General features: G+C 32.8%; 1 protein-coding gene across 1 annotated transcript in view; it reads right to left on the bottom strand.

Annotated features, from left to right (window-relative positions):
* Positions 1-2789, bottom strand: part of LOC145678608 (pescadillo homolog) — a 50046-nt gene extending 47257 nt beyond the window's left edge. The window contains exon 1 of the mRNA XM_081748955.1: positions 2573-2789. Coding sequence (XP_081605081.1) covers positions 2573-2596 — 24 coding nt within the window. The 5' untranslated portion in view covers positions 2597-2789. The remainder of the gene's footprint in view (positions 1-2572) is intronic.
* Between the last annotated feature and the right edge of the window lie 21375 nt (positions 2790-24164).

Below are 24164 nucleotides of genomic sequence, written 5' to 3'. Positions count from 1 at the left end.
TTTAGCAGAGGTTTCCGGATTTTGTAGTGAACTTTTTACGCCATACATCCGGACGGGAAGGTCCTAGAAAACTGGTTCCCCTTTAATTTTGGAATAAATATCAGTTTTCTTATCTTCTTTAGTTGTTTTGGTTCCTTTTCGCGCCTTATTCTATGCGCGGTTTCTTTTTTCAAGTATTTAAGCTTATTTTTTAATATATTTAAATATTTTTTTGTTTGTTTTTTAGGGCAAGTTAGGCGAATTACAACAAAATAAATTATTTGAAAGTACGAACTAACCAAAAAAACATTCACATAAAAGGATTTCTTCTAATAATGTATATGAAAAATATGTGCTTTTTTTTTTTACTTCGTATATTTAGTTTCGTGATTACTTACTTTTACGGGTAAGTCTTTACTTTGACTCCAACTGTGACTTTAATCGGTTCTTATAGGTTCAGTTACTTCCTGGAACTGTTTGTGCGTGAGTCACTTGTTGGAACTGTTCGTGCCTTTGGTGTGACGTCTTAGTTCATATATTTCCCACTAGGTGTCTGTGTAGTCATATGGTAGTTTCTTAGTGTGATGTCACATGTTCTCTGTGCATGTGTGTGTGTGCTGCTGTTTGTGGCATGCGGGAAGCGCGGAATTGAATTGGTTGAATTGAGTTAGAGAAAACCTATCATAGTTGTGGTCTAAAGCTGAAGATATTTTCGACGTATTGTAAAAGTGGACCTTTATTGGTTTCTTGTTTGTAATAGTAGCAAGTGTGCTCGGTTTAATAAAACGACGTGTGTGCGGAAAGGAACATTTTTCAGTAATGTTGAGTATTGCGCATGTGTTCTTGGTATCTTATTTTTTCGTGTGTGGAATCAGCAGTTATGAGTTCATTATTCATGAGTGTTCTCCTATGGCGAAATGGTGAGTTTTTTTTTAATTCATATTATTTTTATTCTTGATTTGTTTTGCATTTGAGTATTAGACAAAGTATTTGGTTTGCTGCTGCTTGTCCTGTTGTCTTGTTGAGATGTAATTTTTTTCTTTGTCATGCACTGATTTATGATTAGAAAAAAAAATGAAATCTTTAAGTTTTACGTCCCACGGTTATGCCGGTTAGGCTAAAGGAGACGGTGATGATGAGAGATGAGTGAAATGGTGGAATGAAGAAAGTGGGAGGAAACGGGAGAACCCCGAGAAAACCCACGAGCACGGTGTTTGTCCACCACAAAGTTCACTTGGCGCGGGCTGGGATCGAACGATTTATGATTAGAGACGAGTGTTTTTTTTTTTTTAATTTTTCCCTTCTTATCTTAGCTTTATAGTAGTGGTGTGATTATTTATTATTATTTTGGATGTTTTATGGTACTTAAGCGGGGGGTTTGGGGGGCGGTGCCCCCCATTTAGATCTGAAAATTCATAGTCAGCGCTTCACCTGAATTGATGTTTAGTAACATTGTGGCCCTTGTACTTATAGTATAATTCTTAACATTGTGGCCCTTGTACTTATAGTATAATTCTTAACATCGTACATTACTTTCACTGTGTTAGTAATTGTAATCGGATCACATGAATCGGTTGAAGTCACTGTATGGCTCAAAGTAAAAATTTGCCCTTTTACGTTTGGGGGTGTGAGGGTTCTGCCCCTACTATTATTTTCTGATGTAGGTTATTGGGAAAAAAAATCTGATTACACAAGTGATATTTGGTTAGTTAATAGCTTGAAATAATTTACTTTGTCGTAATGGACAGGAGGGGGACCTGTGTCCTAGAACTTTGACATAAAACGAGCCCTTCGGGACTCGAATTCCCTTCGCTCACTCAGCTAAAGGCAACTCCTTACTTTGGGCAAGACAGTGACATACTGTCAGTACATATTATTGCCGAGCGAGCGTTAGCAAGTGAAGGCGGTTAGAGCCCCGCAGGACACCTTGTTTTCTGCATTTCCTTCTTGGGAACTAACTATAATTGCGGGAACCGGTTCAGATTCATTGCTTATTGTCACTGCTTTGTGCCCAGCTATATTTTGTGAAGTAACATTCGGGATCTTAACTACAAGATTGGGGAGAAACTAAGATACCCAAAATCACTTTTACCTACACGAATCGTAGGACAATCTTAATTTGTTATATCACTATTTTTGATAACCCCCCTTGAAAAAAATGAAATGAAATCTTTACGTCCCACGTTTATGCCGGTTAGGCTAAAGGAGACGGTGATGAGAGATGAGTGAAATGGTGGAATGAAGTGGGAGGAAACGGGAGAACCCCGAGAAAACCCACGAGCACGGTGTTTGTCCACCACAAAGTCCACACAAGCACCTTCAATTTTACCTATGCTAAATGGAGTAATGTCATGTCAACCAGAATTTTTTTGGAATACGGAAGAAATTAGTGAAATAATAATTTTTCAACAATTATTTCGAATGGTGAGCCAAAACTTGACTTCCGCGCTTAATTCTCTGATATTATTCCTTTCATAATTCCAATTATGTCCTCAACTTAAGGCAGAAAGAGTTGCCTGAAATACTTATTATATCAGATACTCCATAACAGCAGTACGAACACGTGTGTCTATACTATGGTGTAAACACCTACCTTCTTTTTCCTTTTTCCAGCCATAGTTTAAAACTTCCACAACTAAATTCACAAAGTATGAATAATAATTCACAATATCTTGTATTTTGAAAAAAATATGATTATGTCCTTTGTTTATGACAATTCATAATAAAGTTATATTACGGATATACAAGAGAGACACTTCACATACACATGATTATCTCCCTAAATGGTCATCAGTACTGCCAGCTTTTCGTGAAGTAATATCGAAAACACTAATGTTTCTGTTATTAACCCACCATTTTTGAGTGACACACGAGCACACCAACCTGATACCTCATTCCGTAACTAGTTTGAAAAAATTAAGGAATGTCGCAATTCAAATGATGGAAAAGTAATTATTAATTAAATGCTATCTAATGCAAACTTCAACGAAAATTTTGCGTTACATTGTTTAAACCGCCATGAAATTACCTAAGGATCAGGTAATGAAAAATTATATAAGTCATTATATGCTTCTGAAGATGAGATCAGAGCCACCTCATGATGATCAGTCTGCGCAAAATTCTAAGTAAATCAACGCAAAAAAAATACTAAACATCATTTTAACTGCTATGCCAATTATTATTATTAGGTAGTCTGCGTTCCGGCAGGTCTTGGGGCTAATAAGTTTTTTTTTTTTTTTTCAACTTTAGATTGGGCCTGGAAATGTTTCTTCCAATTTTGTCGATCTTCAGCTTCCTCTTTTAACTCCAAATATTTACTTCTATCTTTCAAATCATCGATCAGCTGTGTTCTTCTTCTTTCTATTCCTCGCTTTCCTTCCATCTTTCCTTCTATAGCGATGTGAAGAAGACAATTTCTTCTCAAGATGTGTACAATCCAATTGGCCTTTGTACGAAGGATGGTGGCTAGAGGTATCCTCTCCTATCCATTTTAAAACATCTTCGTTTGTTGCTCTCTCTGTCCGTTTTATCTTCTCCATCTTCCTCCAACATCACATTTCGAAGCTTTTCAAATATTTCTTCTCTAACTTCCGTAATGTCCATGTCTCTGAACCATACAGTCCAATACTCCATATATAGCACTTGACAAACTTCTTCTTAAGTCCCGTATTGAGCCTGCTAGTTAAGAGTGATCTTTTCTTGTTGAATGCTTCTTTAGCTTAAGCATTCTTAACCTGATCTCTTTGGTGCAGTAAGCGTCTCTCGTCAAAATACTTCCCAGATACTTGAAATAATCGACCTCTTCAAGATCTCTTTGTTCTACTCTGATCCATAAGGGCGCGTTTCCACAGGATATTCTCATGACTTTCGACTTTTCGATGTTATTTTCATTTCATACAGTTTTCCAGTGTCAACTATTTTGTCAATAATCTCCTGTAGTCCTCCCTCGATTTTAGCTATTATAACCGTATCATCTGCATACCTGATCTTGTTAATAATTTGCCCTCCAATCTTGAAGTCTCCAGTTCCCATTAAGGGGGCAGACTCAATAACTAATATTTAAATAATACTTGTATTTACTCTGTAATAACTTACATACGTTATTATAAAATAAAAAGTTATTACAAAACAAATGCAAATATTATTTAAAAGTAGTTAACAAGGAACACAGTCAGCATGATAAGTCATCAGTTACCGATGAGTTCATTTTTCTAGCTGTTTCCTTAACCTAGATTTTTGGGTAATTCAAATTCTGGTCACACTGTAATTTCTATGGATGGCAACACTGAAAATTCCTAATTTCGGATGTAGAATAACATTATCTATTATTGAGGCAAGTACATTTCATTATCTCTTTTCATTTACGAAAAACTGGCAAAAGAAAATTGTTAGCTTTTGAAAAATATTGAGTAGTCTGCTCCCTTAATGCCTCCTTCATTAAACATTCACTATAAATGTTGAATAATTGAGGCGACAAACTACATCCTTGTCTGATTCCTCGTCCAATTTCCACAATATTGGTTTCTCCTTCATTCAAGAGGATCTTCACTCGTTGTCCTATGTATAGGTTTTGAATGAGTCGTCGATCTCTCCAGTTGACTCCGATTTATTTCAGTATTTTCAGAAGTTTCGTCCAATCGAATCGATCGAAAGCTTTTCGTCAGTCGATGAAGCATAAACACAACTCTTCCTTTACATCAAGAATTCTTTCTGGTGCCTTTTCCTTCCCGGAATCCAAATTGATCTTCTTCTAACCTCTCATCTATCTTACTTTCCAGCCGTCTGTTCAGTATGAGTGCAATGATCTTTCCAGTGTGAGAAATCAGGCTAATGGTTTTGTGATCGCTGCACTTCTTTTCTTGCTTTTTCTTGAGCAATGCAATCATTGTAACATCAAGAAAATCCTTTGGCCATTCTCCACTCAGGTAGATCTTGTTAATAAGTGAAGTCAGTACTTTCATTGCGTTGTCTCCTAATCCCTTGAGCAAATCTACTGGTATGTCGTCTTCTTCAGTGGCCTTTCTCCTTTGCATGTCTTTGATTGCTTGTACTACTTCACTTTTCAATATACTGGGTCCTTTTCCATCATCATTCATCTCTTCCTCTGCTTCGATCGCAATATCTTGGGGGCGGTTCTTCTGATCATACAGATCTTTTATGTATTCCTCCCAAATTCTAAAGATTCTTTGATGGTCAGTAGTTATATTACCTTGTTGATCTTCGATGCCGAACATTCGTATATTTTTGTTAGCTCTCCCTCCTAATTCTTGTGCTTTCTGGTACATGATATCATACCTGCCGCGCCATTGAAGCTCCATTATTTCTTCACATATCTGCTCAATGTACATTTCTATGCTGATTAACGTAAACTAAATTTTAAATTTTGTGTACAGTTGACGCTAAATTTAAAGAAACATGTCCAGAAATCTTGAATAAAAATTTTGTAATGCTATTTCTAGACGGTCAAAGAAAGTTTGAACAAGATCAAGACCATTCAATAACTCAGATTTCCACGTTCAAAGAAATGTCGTTCAAGACACTTGAACAAGAGTCTCGAAAGAACTTGAAACGATTTTTACACGATCAAAAAGATATTAAATTATGTTTTATATAATTGTTGAAAGGTGGCAGTCCAAAACAAGCTTACCGATGACAGAATCAGACTCAAGAAAAATCGGAGTGTTCTCCAAAATTGCGTGTTTCACGAAGCAATGAATGCCTTTTGATGTTATTCATACTATGGCATCGAAGACTGTTTAGAGAAAAGTCTGAAAAGAGGAAATCAAACGAAGCAATGATAATATTTTTTCAGCTACTGGACTTACCGCCCATATCTCCATCAACTTTCTTCACAAACCTATCCCATATTGGTTACTGGTTAGATTAGCTCATCAAACAAATAGTAATTTTTCTGTTAAAATGTGTGGGTTCATATAAAAGAGGGCTGTTTGGGATAATAATTTTCACTGTTGTAACATAGCCTACCTGTATAATGTAGGAAACCAGTATTAAGTTTAGAAGTTTAATGTTACCAGTATCAAATCATTACAAGGTTAGACCCTATAGTTGAGTTCAAAAGAATGAATACGATGTAAAGAGTTTGTTGCACTAATCTTATTCTTGTTTCTTGCACTATAACCTTCGTCGATGACGCAGTTGCTCCCTACGGACGTACTCTTGTGTGGACACCCCTTCTACGCTCCTTCACTGATTCTGTTAAATAGCATTCTTGATTAAATTTTATTTAATTTTCTCAATTTCGTATATATAGCATGTATCTGGATGCGCATTTGTACCTTACGGGAAAGCCCAAGTAAAATTAATCTGCATGCATGTAAGCAAATCCTACCTTAAGAAATAACTTCTGAAATAGTACGTGTGAATTTCGTGATAAAATAATTGCATAGATCATAATAGGATAATATGTAATTATTTCTAGGGCACTTCAATTTGTGGGGATATTATCAATCTGTTTACGCAATTATTTGTTATTATCCAAGTTAATAATGGTATAAAACGTCTTATTAAAGCAAGAAAAGTCAGATATATATTTTTATTGGATTAACTTGTTTGTGGTGGACAAACACAGTGTGTGTGGAATTCCTCGGGGTTCTCCCGTTTCCTCTCACTTTTTTCATTCCACCATTAAATTTATTACTCATCATCATCGTCTCCTTTAGCCTACCCGGCATAACCATGGAACGTAAAACTTAAAATATTCATTTCATTTTTTCTTGTTTTTTAATCCACACGCGATATTCAAATTAATATTTATACCTTTCATTGCCTCAAATTTTAAGAATAGTTATTCGCATGCAAGCATTGTAACTACATAAATCGTGTGTATTATCAATAAAAATACTAACAATATCTTCCAGCGTGGATATTTGCATTGTGTGCACACTTTGAATATCAGATAATTATGGAAAAAAGAAATAAGTAGATATTTATTCAACCACTGCCGCTCTGTCTCATCATAGTTCTTTGTATTTTCCTGCATTCAACTCGGGCGCTGATTGGCTATTGAATGCTCTTGAATTTAATTGTTTAGAACAGAACCAAAGCTGCTGAAGTCTTTTTCATCAAATACTCTTGAATGATATTGCTCATGCTTTTTTGACCGTCTAAAAAATTATTAAGGATCTCTTAACAAACAGGTTTGCGTTAATAGAAGGCAGAACGTGTCTTAGGCTAGTTTTAGACGGAATCATTTATCGTAGCATTTCTCGTAGCAGATGTGCTGCCAAAAATCTCATATAATATTCTATGGCATCAAAAGTATATGGTACTACTGTAGCATTTTGATAAGCGTCTTGACGTAGCAAACAAATCACTGGAGACGAGCGCAATTATGGCTCCGAAGCTAAAGGGTGAAATAATTAAAGCTATAGTGGTTGTAACAACAGTTTTCGCCTGTTATATTAAAAACCGAAAACCACAAAGAAGTATGTGGGCAAAGACAATCCCTACTCCAACTCATTTTTCTTTACTACAATTCAATTCCCCACACAAAATCCAATAGCATGGATATTTGTCACAAAATCTTTCTTTCTTTTAACACACCATGGCGCTGTAATCGGACCAGAAATGCTGGGGAAAATGTTATGAAATAGAGCAGGTTCTATCAACAAGAAATGACATAGGATATGCCATGGCATGGGAAATGCTATAGCATTTGCTACTTTACACGGTAGGATTTGGATGATAAGATTTTTGCTACGAAAAATGCTACGATAAATGCTTCCGTCTAAAACTAGCTGTTAGCATTTCCGATGCCATTTTATATCCTATGGCATTTCTTGTCGATAGAACCTGCTCTATTTCGTAGCATTTCCCCCAAGATTTCTGATCCGATTGCAGCACCGTGGTGTGTTAAAAGGAAGCGAAAGATTTTGTGCAAAATATCTATACTCTTCGTTATGTGTGGGAAATTGAATTGTAGTAAAGAAAAATGAATTAGAGTAAGGATGCTATTATTATGTTGATTAAAAAAATATGAGAAGCATGCTTGTTCGTACATAATTAAAAGCCCTTTATATTATAATAAGCATATGCGACAAAGGGCTTTACAAAAAATAACTACTGAAATCTCTGCATTTAGTTTCAGAGCCATTATTGCGCTCTTCTCCAGTGATTTGTTTGCTACGTCACGACAAGATGCTTATCAGAATGCTACCGTGTAAAAGCAACATATACTTTTGAAGCCATAGAATATTATACGAGATTTTTGGCAGCACATCTGCTACGAGAAGTGCTACGCTAATGCTTTCGTCTAAAACTAGTCTTAGTTTACGATAATCAATATAACATATATAATAGCTTCTTCAAGCTTTTGCGTTAGGTTGCGATCCGTATAATTTTGCGAATACTGTTACGCAATTAACTCCCTCGTGAGTAAATTGAAATACTACAATGAGATCGATTAAATATCGAGTAACTTTGGGTTCACAGCAAAACGCAAAATTTTCCGTTAGTACGTACTTTTTCTTAAGGCCTATCTTCCCTCTACATTGGCCGGTTTCTTATTGTTTACTTTAACGCAGACGCCACATGCCTCTGTTTTTGTTATCTTTATTACTTATTTTATACAGTTTGTTATCTCTCTCTCTCTTCTTGGTTATTAATTCTCACCAGATTAAGATTAAGCTTGTTTGGTATTATTCTTTCCTTATCTGTCCATTTATTCATTATACATAATATATAATGATTATATGTAAAAATCAAGAAAACCAGATAGAAAGAATACAAAATAAGATTTCAAAAGTACTTATGTTATAAGAAAACAGGACAGTCCACTCTTGGAAAAATAACATCTTATTCTAACTTGTTAAGTGAATTTAATTATATTAAACTTTCTGAAAGATGTATGTTGCACAAGAAGTATGTCTACACGAAATAGTAAATGTCATATTTGATAATGGTGAATTTTTACAATACATAAATTTAATATTAAAGACAGAACGTTCAGAACAAGAAATCTTCTGTGGTATAAAACATCCAAAGCAAATATATACAATAATTCACCGTTGGTCAGAATGTGTAAGCTGTATAACAATATAGCATACACTATAGAAGAATTTGATCTTAATTTGCAAGCATTTATAGTTAGATCAAAAATAGATTTTTACCGAATAATGATGCAGAATAAAATAAATAGCTATGGACATAATTATGAAGTCTACGTGTATATTGATATCTTCTTGTTTCCACGTAATGTTGGTGTGCATATATATCTGTAAGCATATATATAAAGCCTATATACATGTATGGTATGAACTTAAATATGTGTATCTGGAAATATTCAAAAGCATATGCCTAAATATTATTTATAGTGATATTTATTATCTAGCTTTCTATATCTGAAAACAATATTTCTTGCCATTTTGTATTTTTTTCATTTTTTCTTTTTTACTATTTTCTTTTTATCACTTATCAATATAGTAATTGTTTCTTTAATGTGTGAAATAGATTGTAAAAAGACTTCTGTAAATGGAGAATTTTTCTTTGTTGAAGGTAAATAAATAAATAAATAAATTGACAAATGAAGAATACACGAGCACAGAAAATGGTCCTGAAACAAGAAACTGAAAAAAGAAAAGATAATTAAAAAAGATTGAATCAGGTTATCTTTTGGTTTCTCTTCTCAACTATTTTGATTTTATTTATATTTTTATCCTCTTGTGATTATTCATGAAGTAAGGATAAGTAAAAGATTTTTCAGCTGTTCAGAGCGCGTGAGTCTGACAGGGTTATCCAATGATACAATTAGCTACTGCCAATGGCAGACGATGCAATTAAATACAACTCTAGCCGGCAGTGTCGCCGGTATCACTTTCATTGCATTGTGGGAAAAAATCAATTTCCAGTTCTTTTTCTTTTGCATATTTCCACCACCGGAAATATTACTGAAAGGAGTTCCTCTTTTGGTTTGTTAGGTAATTGGCACTCCAGATTTCCTACTTAATTTTCTCGTGGTATCTTTTTAGTTTGTTTTGAAATTAGTGACTTCAAATTTTCATTTTTTAATATTTTTGTGTGATTGGTTCTTTGCTCTTATAATCCTTTAAAATACTAAAATAATCTCTACGAAAACACTATGAAAAGCAGCACTACATTACATTACACCAATGCCAAACAATTTAAGGCGTGATATTCTAAGCTCTTGGCATTTCTTAGAGCCAGAGTTGGTTAATATAAGATTTATTCTATTTATTCAGCCCAGTCATTGAATGTGAGATTGTTTCCTTCTTCTTTCTCATCTTTCTTCCCATAAATTTTTACCGATATGTCTGGCAACGAAATTAAATTTTTCATGTGTTTGTTGATTTTGTAACATTGTTTTAATTTCAATTTCATCGTGTCTGAGTTCATGTCTAATGCCTAGGAACAGGAGTTTTTCGCAATTTGAAATTAAACATTTCGCTTTTTAACCCTCAACTGGTGTAGTGAATTTTTAATGCGTAGTTAGGAACGTTAGTCACTGAGACCTCTTATTAATTATTGAGTATAGAAAATATCACAATTACTTTTGAAAGACAAATTTGTTTTAATTATACATTATAGCTACAGGACATAACGCACCATAGATATAATAAAGAAATATAGCAATGTGCATGAATATAACATGCTCAAATTAATCTGGTATGTTTTCTAATAAAGATTGCTTTATACACGGCTAGACTGACACTGTTATGCAAATTATAGTAAACAAACTCCTCAAAATTATTGTCAATGCAAGCAAGACATTTACAGATTTGTGAAATTTTTGAAGTATAGGTATATTATTTTCGCCAAATGTGCCATGTTCTGTTCTACCTTACTTCTTACAGCATCAATTTCACTTTCTGAATCATTATCTAACATGTACTTATCTTTTTTCTGTAAATGTAGATTCATACAAATTCATAGTAGATGAGCAGGCTAATGGTTGCTAAGGACAAGAACTCGTCTTAGGAACTAAAACGATTCCTCAAATATTTGTCCAATTTTCCGCCCTTCTAATCTGGCGCCTGGGACACAAACTCTGTTTGTCCGACCCTAGATGAGCCAGGTTTGTCAACCATATTGTACGAGAAAAAGTGAATAAAAAGTTTTCAAAATGTATAAAATATGAACACTGTCCTCGAACAAAATAGTAACACAATTAATGAGGTATGATCCTCCGGACTTCACTAACTGCAAGGGAACATAACAGTGGCGCTAAGATATCTGAAATCTATAGCTACTTGTAGCCAACTGCAAGCGACAAATGTACTAGGAGTGGCACGTATTCAAAGTCAATCGTCTGCTAGTGGGAGAGGAAAAAGGTGTTCGGTGTCCGTGAGATCTCACGTCACCAATTAAGGGTTAATTTAAAATTTCGTATTTTGAAGCATTTTGAGATATAAAATTTCTCATGTTGTAGCTAAGTTAAATATTTTATAAGCTCTAATATACAAACTCTAATATAGGCGCAATATAAGTAATAAACAATAATACTACTTAGGACAATGAAGTTATTCTTTATGCTGTTACTAACGACAAACCCTTCTTTCTTCTATTACAAGTCCAAAAATTTAAAATACACTAGCACAGTATCTTCACGATTACCATCACAAAACACCATCCCCTACATTTTTATGCTGGCTACGGACCTGGTTCCACATTTCACAACTACCAGGTATTAACTTGAAACGGATGTTAGTAGTAATAAACGTTTACAATTGCAAAAGGAAAACGTTGCTTGAAAAATTGTACTTTTTATTTCTGTATTTTAATAACTTAAATTGACGTTTTAAAAAATCGTAATTTGTAGCGTTTTGCGGCATATTTCGCTCAAAATGTCAGTTATCGCGTTTTGTCGCAACTTCAAAATACCTATTTCCTTACTCAACCTGACGTAGTTCGTTGAAAAACCAACTCTCGGGTTTGTTGGAAAACTTTCGCGATTTCGCAACTTGCGAAATATTCCTACTAATGTCTTTTATTTTCTTAGTTGTTACATGTACATGACAATCCCAGAAAACATGCTCTGGAGGCTCCGTAGATGCACCTATCATCGATGATTAATTTCACCATTCTCAAGTAGTTTTAAATGGTTAATGCCCCGATATATTGCATGAATTCTGTACATAAATCACCCGTATTTCCCCTTATCTCTAAATTGATTATAGTACTTTTTGTTCTACTGCCTTTGTGAGATATATAAACTCATTTTCTCATTTTGTTCATACTATCTTTTCAATGTTCTTGTACATTTCAAGTATTTCTCCTGTTATTTCTACTATTTAGTTCTTTCGTTCTTTTTGATCCGAGTTTTGATACCTTTCCTAAGAAACTGGAGACGTATTGATTCTTCATATACACGTAATTCTAGTGCTTCGGCAGGTATTGATCTAATTATATTATTTGTTCTTATTAAAATAGGTCTTTGCACCGTTGTTACCATTTCTTTTAATTTAATATTCATGAATTTTCGGTGTCCCCATACACCTGCACAGTTCTGTAAGACTGCCATTAAAATTACTCTGATATATAATTTAAAAGTTTTGTTCAGTTTAATCCTTTGTAACGATTGTTAACAATTTCCTATGCTGCAGTTCATTAAGAATGAAATCGCTAGGAGCAAGATCCAGCCAATCTTGAGTTGCAGCAGCAGTGTGAGGCCGGATATTGTCGTGAATAAGCACAATTCTTCCAGAAAGTATTTGTCTCTTCCTGTTTTGGTGGTTCGCCTTAGTTTCTTAGAGTCTCACAATAATGATTTGCATTGATCGCAGTGTCTTCTAGCATTTAATCTAACAAAAGTACATCTGCAAGCTCCCAAAAGACGGTAGCCATGACTTTTCCTGTTGAGAGTGTCTTTTTCAATTTATATATTTTGAGTGATGAGCGATGATGCCACTCAAATGATTGGCGTGTTGTCTGGAGTGATATGAGACATCCAAATCTCATTACCAGTTACAATCCGATCACAAAGGTGTCTTCATTTATTCTGCAAACATTTAAGTAAAACTTTATTTATAATCTGCTGAAATTTTTGATAGCGGTAAATCAAGTTTTTGTGTGGAGTGACTATCTAGCTTAATGATATTGACGGTAAAGGAGTATAACACGAGAATTCTGAATTTTCCTGAACAGATACGACATACGTTTAAATGAAGGTGGTGATTATGTAGAGATGTAAAGAAAATTTCTGCTATGTAACAGAATTTTCTTTCCAATAAATATTGTGCTTTTCATTTTGTATAACTAAACGGTCTTTATTTTCTGGATGAATCACTTTCAATTTCTTTACACTTTCAATTTTTGTTTCCTTGATTATTATTATTGGATTTATTTTGAAATTTTTCTCGAAGATTGTGTATTTCTTTTTGCTAGCTGACAATTTTAATTTGTTTTACTGCAACAATTTTCTAATTTTGTTAATACTGTTAGCCCTATTTTCTCTACTTCGCTTCTGGATGTTGAAAAGACATTTGCTAAATCATCAACGTATCCTGTAACCTCGAGGGTTTCTAGTGTATTCTTTATACATTCTAAACGAGATTGTATTACTAAGTCTCACATCCATGGATCTCATAAGAAACTTTGTGGACACTCTTATGTGAACACTGGTATTAAGTTTCTTCTCGGTGTTTGCATTATTATTTCTCTATGCTTGTACAGTACCTTGCTTATATTCATTTTTAATTCTTTGAACAAGAATTTTAGGAATGATCCAAAAAATGAATTAAAAGATTGCGATCTTGGCCAATAATTAGATGTTGGGCCAGGAGCCACAAAATTTTTGAACGGCCTCTAAATCGAGTTTCCGTATATTTTATGGAATAAGCATATCATATTGAGTTAAGTGATGGTTTGTGTTTGGCTACACTATATGTAGTTCTCGAGATATGAAGATACAAGAAAGTCTTTGATTGAATGAAATATTTGAAATGTTTTGGTTCAAGACCCACAAAATTTTTGAACTGCCCCTAAATCGAGATTTCATATTTTTTACGGAATAAGCACATCATACTGAGCTAAATGGTAGTTTTGATTTGGCTGCACTATATATAGTTCTAAAGATATAAGGCGTAAAAGAAAATGTTTGATTGAATGAAATATATGGGATTTTTTTGATCAGGCCCATAACAATTTTGAATGGTCCCTAAATCGAAATTTCATCTTTTTTTTACGGAACAAGCACACCATACTGAGTTAAGTGGTAGTTTTGGTTTGCCTACAGTATATATAGTTATTGAGATATGGGCCTACAAGAAAATTTGTAATTGAATGAAAAACATTGGATTTTTTGAATCAGGGACTACAAAAATTTTGAATGGCCCCTAAATCGAGATTTCATATTTTTTACGAGATAAGGACATCATACTGAGTTAAGTAATAGTTTTGGTTTGGCTGCACTGTATGTAGTTCTCGAGATATAAAGCGTACAAGAAAATATTTGATTGAATAAAATATATTGGATTTTTGGGTCAGGGGCCACAAATTTTTTGAATGGACAATAAATCGATATTTCATATTTTTTTACGGAATTAGCACATCATACTGAGTTAAGTGGTAGTTTTGGTTTGGGTACAGTATATGTAATTCTCCGGGTATAAGGACTACAAGAAAATTTATAATTGAATGAAAAACATGGGATTTCTTGGTTCAGGGCCCACACAATTTTTGAACGGCCTCCAAATCGAGACCTCTTAATTTTTACGGAATAAGTACATCATATTGAGTTAAGTTGTAGTTTTGGGTTGGTTGCACTCTATGTAGTACTCGAGATATAAGGCGTACAAGAAAATGTTTGATTGAATTAAACATATTGGATTTTTTGGATCAGGGGCCACAAAAATTTTGAATGTCCCCTAAATCGAGATTTTGTATTTTTTTACGGAATAAGGACATCATACTGAGTTAATTGGTAGTTCTGGTTTGGCTACAGTGTATGTAGTTATCGAGATATAAGGCGTACAAGAAAATTTGTAATTGAATGAAAAACATTGGATATTTTGGATCAGGGGCCCAAAAAATGTTGGATGGCCTCTAAATCAAGTTTTCGTATTTGTTTTACGGAATAAGCACATTATACTGAGTTAAGTGGTAGTTTTGGTTTCGATACACTATATGTAGTTTTCCAGATATAAGAGGTACAACAAACTTTTTTTGATCAGGTGCCATAAAAATTTTGAATGGACCCTATATCGAGATTTCATACTTTTTACGGAATAAGCACACCATACTGTGTTAAGTGGTAGCTTTGGTTTGGCTGCACTATATGTAGTTCTCGAGATCTAAGGCGTACAAGAAAATTTGTAATTAAATTAAAAACATTGGATTTTTTGGATCAGGGGCCCAAAAAAATTGAAAGGCCCCTAAATCTAAATTTCGTATTTTTTACGTAATAAGGACATCATACTGAGTTAAGTGGTCGTTTTTGTTTGGCTGCACTATGTGTAGTTCTCGAGATATAAGGCGTACAAGAAAATATTTGATTGAATTAAATATGTTGGACTTATTGGATCAGGGCCACAAAAATTTTGAATGGACAGTAAATCGAGATTTCATAGCTTTTACGGAATTAGCACATAACACTGAGTTAAGTGGTAGTTTTGGTTTGGGTATAGTATATGTAGTTCTCCAGATATAAGGCCTACAAGAAAATTTATAATTGAATGAAAAACATTGGATTTATTGGATCAGGGGCCACAAAAATTTTGAATGTCCCCTAAATCGAGTTTTTTTATTTTTTACGGAATAAGTACATCATGTTGAGTTTAGTGGTAGTTTTGGTTTGTCTACACTATATGTAATTCTCCGGATATAAGGCCTACAAGAAAATTTCTACCTGAAATATATTGGATCTTTTGATCCAAAAATATAGGCCACCATAGATTTTATTGAATGCCTCGCTAACATCAGCATAAATCATAACTTGATATATTTTTATTTACCCTCTTCGATCAATTTTATCAACCTTTTCACTGTAGTTTCTGTTTCTTCCTTTCTTGAATCCTAATTGTGATTCGTCATTTTCTAAAATTCTGTTCAGGATCATGTCGTTCAAAATTTCTCATCTTCTAAAGACAAGAATGAGTAATGAGCAAATTAAAATTCACTATTGCTTAAAATAAATTTCGAAGTGATTAAAATCAATTTGAAACGAATATGCTGGTTTGTGCAGTTGAAAGTATCGTTTGGTGTTAACCACATATAATTAATAAGACGAATTAGTGGTGACACTGACTTGATAATTCAGGAAAATATTTTTAAAATGGCTAGTTTTTGCGCTGGTACCGTCATCCGAAACAAAGTTCGTTTATGCTGTAGCTTTCACATTTTCATTAATAACTCAGCTTTTTCATACGTTGTGCTTTCAACAACAAACCAGTGTAGCAATGAATAATTATTTATAACTTTTAAGAACAAATAAAGTTAAACAAGAAAATAATAAGCAAAAAAACTTTTAATGTTGTGAAACCTTAATCGATCATCTCATTACGCAAAGAATATTCTGGGGAAATTTAGAAATAAAATGACTTTATACAGTGCACAGGTATTAGGAATACTCACAAAGATGTGCAGTTTATAGAAAAGAAAACTATGCATTTCTGTGATCAGTACAATTCACACTTAATGTACAGTTCCAATATACAGAACAAATCCATATCTTGAGTTAAAATTACTGAAAAAGACAGAAAACGGCTATTCAAAACTTAAGTACGAACCTGCGTTTGGAGCAATGTATTAGTAATATTACAACGCATTCTCTCATAAGTTGCATTCGTGCTCAAGCGGATTTAGTGATGCTGTTGAAATCTAGAATAAAAGGGCGGCAGTTCAGGCCTGACTGTAGAGAGGTAGACTTTCTTTTAAATATAAAGTTCTATTTTGAAGCGCTTGAAAAAATCAGATGAACTGTTATGTTCCAATGCTCAATCACAATTATTCGTCATGTCCATCACATATATGAAAAAGCTAAAATAGATTTTCAGAGGAAAATTGCGCTGAACGCCATAGTACGTCGTTGCCAAATTTGTACGTTTATGTCGCAGTCACAGTAAGAAAGTTCCTTGTTTGTAGCGTTGCAGTTCGAGGAGAGGAACTTAATTGCGAATTAGGGTAAGGATGGAAATCTAATTTCACGTCTGATATGTTTTAGTTAATGTTCCATTTCAAAATGTGACAACAAAATTTAAGTATGTTGCACTCTTTTCGAGTTATATATGAAATATTACAATTATAATAAAAGGGCGCATGTCACATAAGCTATAAGACATAGACAAAAATAAATATTATAATACTAATCGGCATGTTCGAAAACCCCTATATACACTGAGTTTTACAAAAATTGGTTATTTTTTTGTAAAAGGGCGAATCCCACATAAGTTATGACCTAGGTAAAAAATAAATATGATATTCGTAATTAGCATGTTCAAAAACCCTTTTATAGCGAGTTTCATTCAAATCGGCTAAAATTGTTATAAAAGGGCGTATCCCACATAAATTATAAGAAAAAGATAAAAAGAAATATTATACTCGTAATCAGCATGTTCAAAAACTCATATATACAGATATATACAAATTGGTTCCATACAAATTGGTTAAAATTGATGTAATTGGGCGTATCCCACATAAACTATAAGACCTAGGTAAAAGCAAATATATTCGTAATCAGCATGTTCGAAACCCCCGTGTCCTGAGTTTCTTGCAAATCGGTTAAAAGGGCGTATCCAACATAAACTAAAAGACCTAGATAAAAATAAATGATATTCGTAATCAGCGTGTTCGAAAACCCCTATAAACCGAGTTTCATACAAATCTGATAAAAGGGCGTATCCCACATAAATTGCTTGTAGCCTTTGGTAATAGGGGTCGAAGAAAAAATCATAGTCTTATATAATCTCTGTTATGGTAATCAGAGGTTGCGAGAAAGGTACCATAACAGAGAACGAGTGCAAACTTATATGGTAAATAGGAGTTTAAAGTCACTATGTTGGAATATGTGTTCGTGCTCTTTAATCTCTGCTATGCTATTTAGGGGTTGGAATTTCTACTATATACATTATGTAATATCAGGTATGTTAAATAGTGGTTTAAAAATAGACTAAGTACACACCTGCTATGTATTCATAGTGTGTTATGTTAGTAGCCTTTGCTATGTTACATGAGAGTTTTGAAAAAGGTGCCATATTCTTTTATCAGCTCTGCTATATTACATACGGGGTTGCGAAAATATGCCATAGCTTTAAGTGATAGGTAAACATACAAAATAACACAATAATAATAAATTTGAGAGTCGAATAACTAGACAGTTTACTATAATTATACACAAAAATTAATTAAATTGAAGATAGTAATTTTATGTTTTATGTTCAACTATACTTTGACTTTATATAATTCTAAAACTAAATGGAACGCAGTTCAAAATTTCTCCTAAACACAAGTAAAATTTCTGAATATAGAAATGTAGTATACAAGTAATTAATTAACTTAATGTTCCCATTATTTTCCATTAAAGAGTTCTTGCGTAATAAAATTACGCTAAAGCAAAGAAGCAAGAACCGACAATACTAAATCCATTTGCTTTCCAGGATTTCATGTTAAATAAAAGAACAAAGTTACGCTTAACAATCAGTACGTTAGGGTTTTTGCTGTACTAACAAACTCGAGAACTTAGGTTTCCCTCACGTAACAATATACATGTGTCCTTATTGGAAAGTTTGCATTAATTGTAAAAAGCCTCAATGACTACCGCAATTGAAGAATAAAAGTACAAAGATGAGCTCAACAAACTACACCTTAGGACCTTCATTAAACTAATATAGAAAGAAGAATTCTAAATAACTGCCGTAATTAAAGAAATTCTACTCTTTACTTTTAATACTACAACATAGTTTTGAGAGTTAAACTGTTCACAGCTAATGATGCAACATTTTTATACTAAGCTTAGTCAAATTAATTGCTGTTGTGTCTGTTATAGAGAATTAAGTGAAAACTGAACGTATAAAGTTCCTCTCTTCAATTTAAATATTTTTGTGAATAATTATAGTAAACCATCTAGTTTTATTCAACTCTCAAAACTATTAGTATTGTGTTATTTTGTATGTTTTAAAAATTGAATTGAGCAGTCGTCTAGTCAACATTTTCAATTTATTAAGCTGTGGAAGCAAAACGGTTATTAAAATTTTACAAATTATTTCTTGATGTTACAAAATAATACTAAATTCTAATTAAAAATGTCGCATCACAATTAAATAGTCCACTCTAAATTATTCCTTCATTTATTTAAATACCACAAAACGGTACAAAATATTAAATTCGTTATAATGGTTCTTCTTCGGTTATTTAAATACTAAATTTTGTTTTCTGTTTGGTACAATAATAAATAGAACACCCAAACCTTAAAATAATTCTTTGTTTATTAATATGGTACACATATTTTCTCCGTGATACAAAGCGTACAAATTCTGCATTAGTTAAAATGGCTTTTCTTCACTTTTTAAATAATACAATTTTTCGTTGGTACAAAAAATAAATAGGCCACCCAAATTTATTCCTTCCTTTATTTGAGTAGCACAAAATTATTTAAACTTCTGAGCTAGTTAAAAAGGTACATTTCGGTTATTTACATAATACAATTTTTGAGTTGTACAAAAATAAAATATTCCACCCAAATTCCGTTTATTTGAATAGTACAAAATGGTATAAAATTCTGAGCAACTTATAATGAATCTTCTTTACTTTTGTAAAAAATTGATTTTTTTCTGGTTGGTACAAAACTAAATAGGGAACCCAAATTTTAAATTATCCTCGCCTTACTTGAATTGTACAGAAGGATAAATTCTGAGCTAATTAAAATGGTATTTTTCCCTTATTTAAATAATACAATTTTTTCTGCTTGGTACAAAGTTGAATAATCCACCCAAATTTATTTCTTCGTTTATCCAAATAACACAAAATTTCTTGGTGGCATAAAAAGACACAAAATATTAAACTCGTTAGATGTTTTTTCATTTATTTAAATGGTACAAAAATATACAAAATAATGCAAAATTTAAATTTAAAAATATTACAGCATAACTAAATAATTGTTCTTCGTTTATTTAAATGGTAAAAATATTTTCTTGTTACAAAATAGTAGAACCTTTTGACTATTTTGAATTAAAAATTGCACCATAACTATATAGTGGTGAAAAATTTAAAAATGTGTCACTATAACTAAATAGGCCACCTAAAATGACCCCTTCATTTATTTGAATAACAAAATTCTTAATGGCACAAAAACGTACCAAATTCTAACCGAGTTAAAATGGGCATTCTTTGCTTATTTAAAAGGTACAACTCTTTCTTGTTCGTACATAAATATTCAAATTTGGAAATCTTGCACCACACTAAAATAACGGTCCTTTATATATTTAAACGGTACAAAATTTAAATTTATGAATGTCCCACCACAAAAATTCAAAGTAGCAAAATTTTTAAAAATGGCTCCCTTTCGTATTTTAAATAGTACGATCTTTTGTAAATACAAAAATATTTAAATTTTGAATTTAAAAATAGCACCACAAAAATTGATCTCAGAATTTTAAAATGGTCCTTCGTCGTTTATTTAAATAATTCAATTTTTATTGGTTGGTACAAGAGTATACAAATTTGAAAATGTTGAAAGTAATTTTTAAAAATAATTCTCCTCCGTTTGTTTAAATTGTGCAAATTTTCAAGGTGGTACAAAGAGATATAACATTTAAAAACGTAGCGCTATATTAACCACATTGGCTTATTTTAAAATGGGTCTCCTTCATTTATTAAATAGTAAATTTTTGGAAGTACAAAGATAATACGAAATTCCAAGCTAGTTATATTCGCACAAGAAAATTGAATTTTTCTGGTTGGTAGAAAAATTCACAAGATAGAACAAAGTTCTAAGCAAGTTACATTTTAAATTTGAAAATATCACATTATACCTAAATGAGTCTAATTACGGGATATTAGGGTATTAGGGTACATAAGTTGAAATGGCTTCATGGTCACTGATTTAATAAAATGTTTTACTAGGTGTTTTGCTATGTGCGATTTTTGAACTCTGACCTATATAAACAGTATCCAAAAGAGTCTTTATAAAATAATCCATAGTAATGGATTATAATGGTTACTTTTATAATGGTTACACAGGTATCTTTAGAGTGGTCAGTCTATCTTGTGAAATTTCTGCTATATTAAAAAGTGAGCTAATCAAACGCCTTCATGTGACCTTACTCTACGGTTGTGTGATGTTACAGTACAATATTAGACAAAACTGCTATTCTTTTATAACGGTTACGTTTTTTCACATAAACTATTTGCTGTCTTTATATTAACACGTAGAACCGTTTATTGTTTGAACTTTGGTTAAATGTTTGAACTTTGATCTTGAGGTTACAACTATTGTGGTATGTGAAAGTCAATTTTTCATTGCCAAATATGACAACAGAATTTAAATATGTTGCACTGTTTTCGAGTTATATATGACTAAAATATTACAATTATAATAAAAGGCCATATCACACATAAAGTATAAGACAAAGATGATAATAAATATTATACTAGTAATCAACATGATCGAAAACCTTTATATACCGAGTTTCTCCAAATCGGCTAAAATTGTTATAATAGGGCTTATTCTACATAAGCTTAAAACCTAGGTAAAGATAAATATTATATTCGTAATCAGAATGTTCGAGAACCCCTATATACCGAGTTGTATACGAATTGGTTCTTTTTTGTAAAAGGGCGAATCAAACATAAACTATAAGACCTACGTAAAAATAAATATGATATTCGTAATTAGCATGTTCAAAAACCCCTATATAGCGAATTTCATCCAAGTGGGCTAAAATAGTTATAAAATTACACATCCCAAATAAACTATAAAACCAAGATAAAAAGGAATATTATATTCGTAATCAGCATATTCGGAAACCCCTGTATAGTGAGTTTCTTACAAATCGGTAAAAGGGCGTATCCTAGATAAACTAAAAGACGTTGGTAAAAACAAATTTGATATTCATAACCAGCATGTTCGAAAAACCCTATATACCTAGTTTCATACAAATCGGTTAAAAGGGCATATCCCACATAAATTGCTTGTAGCTTTTTTAATAGGGGTTGAAGAAAAAGGTCATAGTCTTTTATAATTTCTGCTATGTTAATTAGGGGTTTCGAAAGATGTACCATAAAAGAGAACAAGTACACTCTTATATGCTAAATAGGTTTTAGAGGTTAGTATGTTGGAATATGTGTTCGTACTCTTTAATCTCTGCTATGCTATTTAGGGGTTGGAATTTCTATTATATACCATAACCTTATGTAATCTCTCGTATGTAAAATAGAGGTTGAAAAATAGAGTGAGTACACCACTACTATGTGTTTGTAGTTTATGTTAGTAGCCTTTGCTATGTTACATAAGAGAAAAAATTGCTATACTCTTTTATCAGCTCTGTTATATTACATAGGGGATTGCGAAAATATGCCTTAGCTTTAAGTGATAGGTGTTGATAGTGTCTGTGTAATTTCTGATTACAATACGTGTTCGTAGTCTTGTATAATTTTTGCTATCTTACATAAGGATTAAAAACATGTCATACTCTTTTATCAGCTCTGCTGTTATATAGGGTTTGCGAAAGGTATTCATATGTTATATCTTTGCTGTGCTGCTTAGGGGTTGAAAAAAGGTACCATAAAAGAGAATGGGTATACCCCATAATTCTCTGCTATGTGTTCATAGTCTTGAGTAATCTCTGCTATGTTAAATAGGGTCATTAAAGGGGTCATAGCCTTTCTTATGTAATTTCTGATTGGAATATGTGGTCATATTGTTTTACAGTTTTACTGTGTTACATAGAGGTGATGCAAAAATATGCGTTCGTAGTCTTGTGCAATTTCTGCTATGGTAAAAACGTAGTCGTAAAAGAAAACGAATACACCCACAAAAGGGGTTTAAAATAGAACGAATACACCACAAAAAGGGGTCATAAAAGAGAACGAATACACCCCAAAGAAAGGGGTCATAAATGGGATCGAGTTTTCGGGGTGTTCAATTTTCCATAGCCGAGCGATACGCGTAACACGCCAGATCGTGCGGCACTGGAAAATCGAGTCCTTCGTATCAGGCGCGGCCCGGGAAAAGTGGAAAATGCATTACAAAGTTCATAACAATGCACGACAATGAAGTGGGGGCCATAACTACTACTGGAATCGAATCTTCCATGTTAAATAAAAAGAATTAGAAAGGCCTAATACTCATTGTAATTTCTGAGTTACCGTAAATAGTAAAGTGTTAAGTTTATACATAGCATAAAGAGAAGTTGTTTCTCTTAAATTTGAGCTTTATTTCATTAAAATATCTCGATAAATTTCGAAAATAGAGAAGAAAATTCTTTCTGCAGCGTAACAATTTTTGAAGTATAGATTGTGCTATTATATATTATTGTATAGTTGCCTAGTAAAATTTTTAATGTGGTGTTGGCAAAAATATTTACGAAGTTAATAAAGTAGTGTGATGACTGCATCTACATCTACGGAAGGAAGTGACTATATGATCTTTTGGTTGTGCAAGAGTGTAAGTGATACTTGATCAACAATACGTAACCATTTCATTCTTTTGATAGTCTTTTGTGTTACTCTTAGCATTTTGTATCATTTATGATATGTAGAAGTTCAGAGTAAGATTACGTTTTGTATTCTATGTTAATAATGTATATAGGGTGCTACAGGCACGTAGCCAGGATTTCGTGAAGGGGGGGTCCATGACATGAAATACTGTGGTCATCCCAAAAGCGGCTCGATCATTCTAAACTATTTTACTGGAACATATATTGGTTCGTTTAGCCAGAATATCGTAACGGGGGGGAGGGGGGAAGAGTGACATGAAATTCTGAAGGCACAGGAGCTCGATCAATCTAAACTACTTTACTATCAACATATATTTGGTTGTTAGGACAATAAAATGAGTATATATTGGCAAGTATTTTAATAACAAACTACACCGTATGAAGAAATTTCGAGCAAAATAATAATAATAAAAAAAAGTATTGAAAAAGATTTTACAATATTTACGTCCTTCTCCTGTTTATTCAAATATAACAACTTTCCTTTCGTTATGACCTCAATTATTATAAAAAGTACTTATTCAATACTGTCTTGTAAACTATCTTCTAATATAAATAAAATGA

The sequence above is a fragment of the Thermobia domestica genome, chromosome 2 (assembly GCF_964235325.1).
Source record: "Thermobia domestica chromosome 2, izTheDome1.hap1.1, whole genome shotgun sequence".
NCBI classification, from domain to species: domain Eukaryota; kingdom Metazoa; phylum Arthropoda; class Insecta; order Zygentoma; family Lepismatidae; genus Thermobia; species Thermobia domestica.
This window is presented reverse-complemented; position numbering and strand designations above follow the sequence as displayed.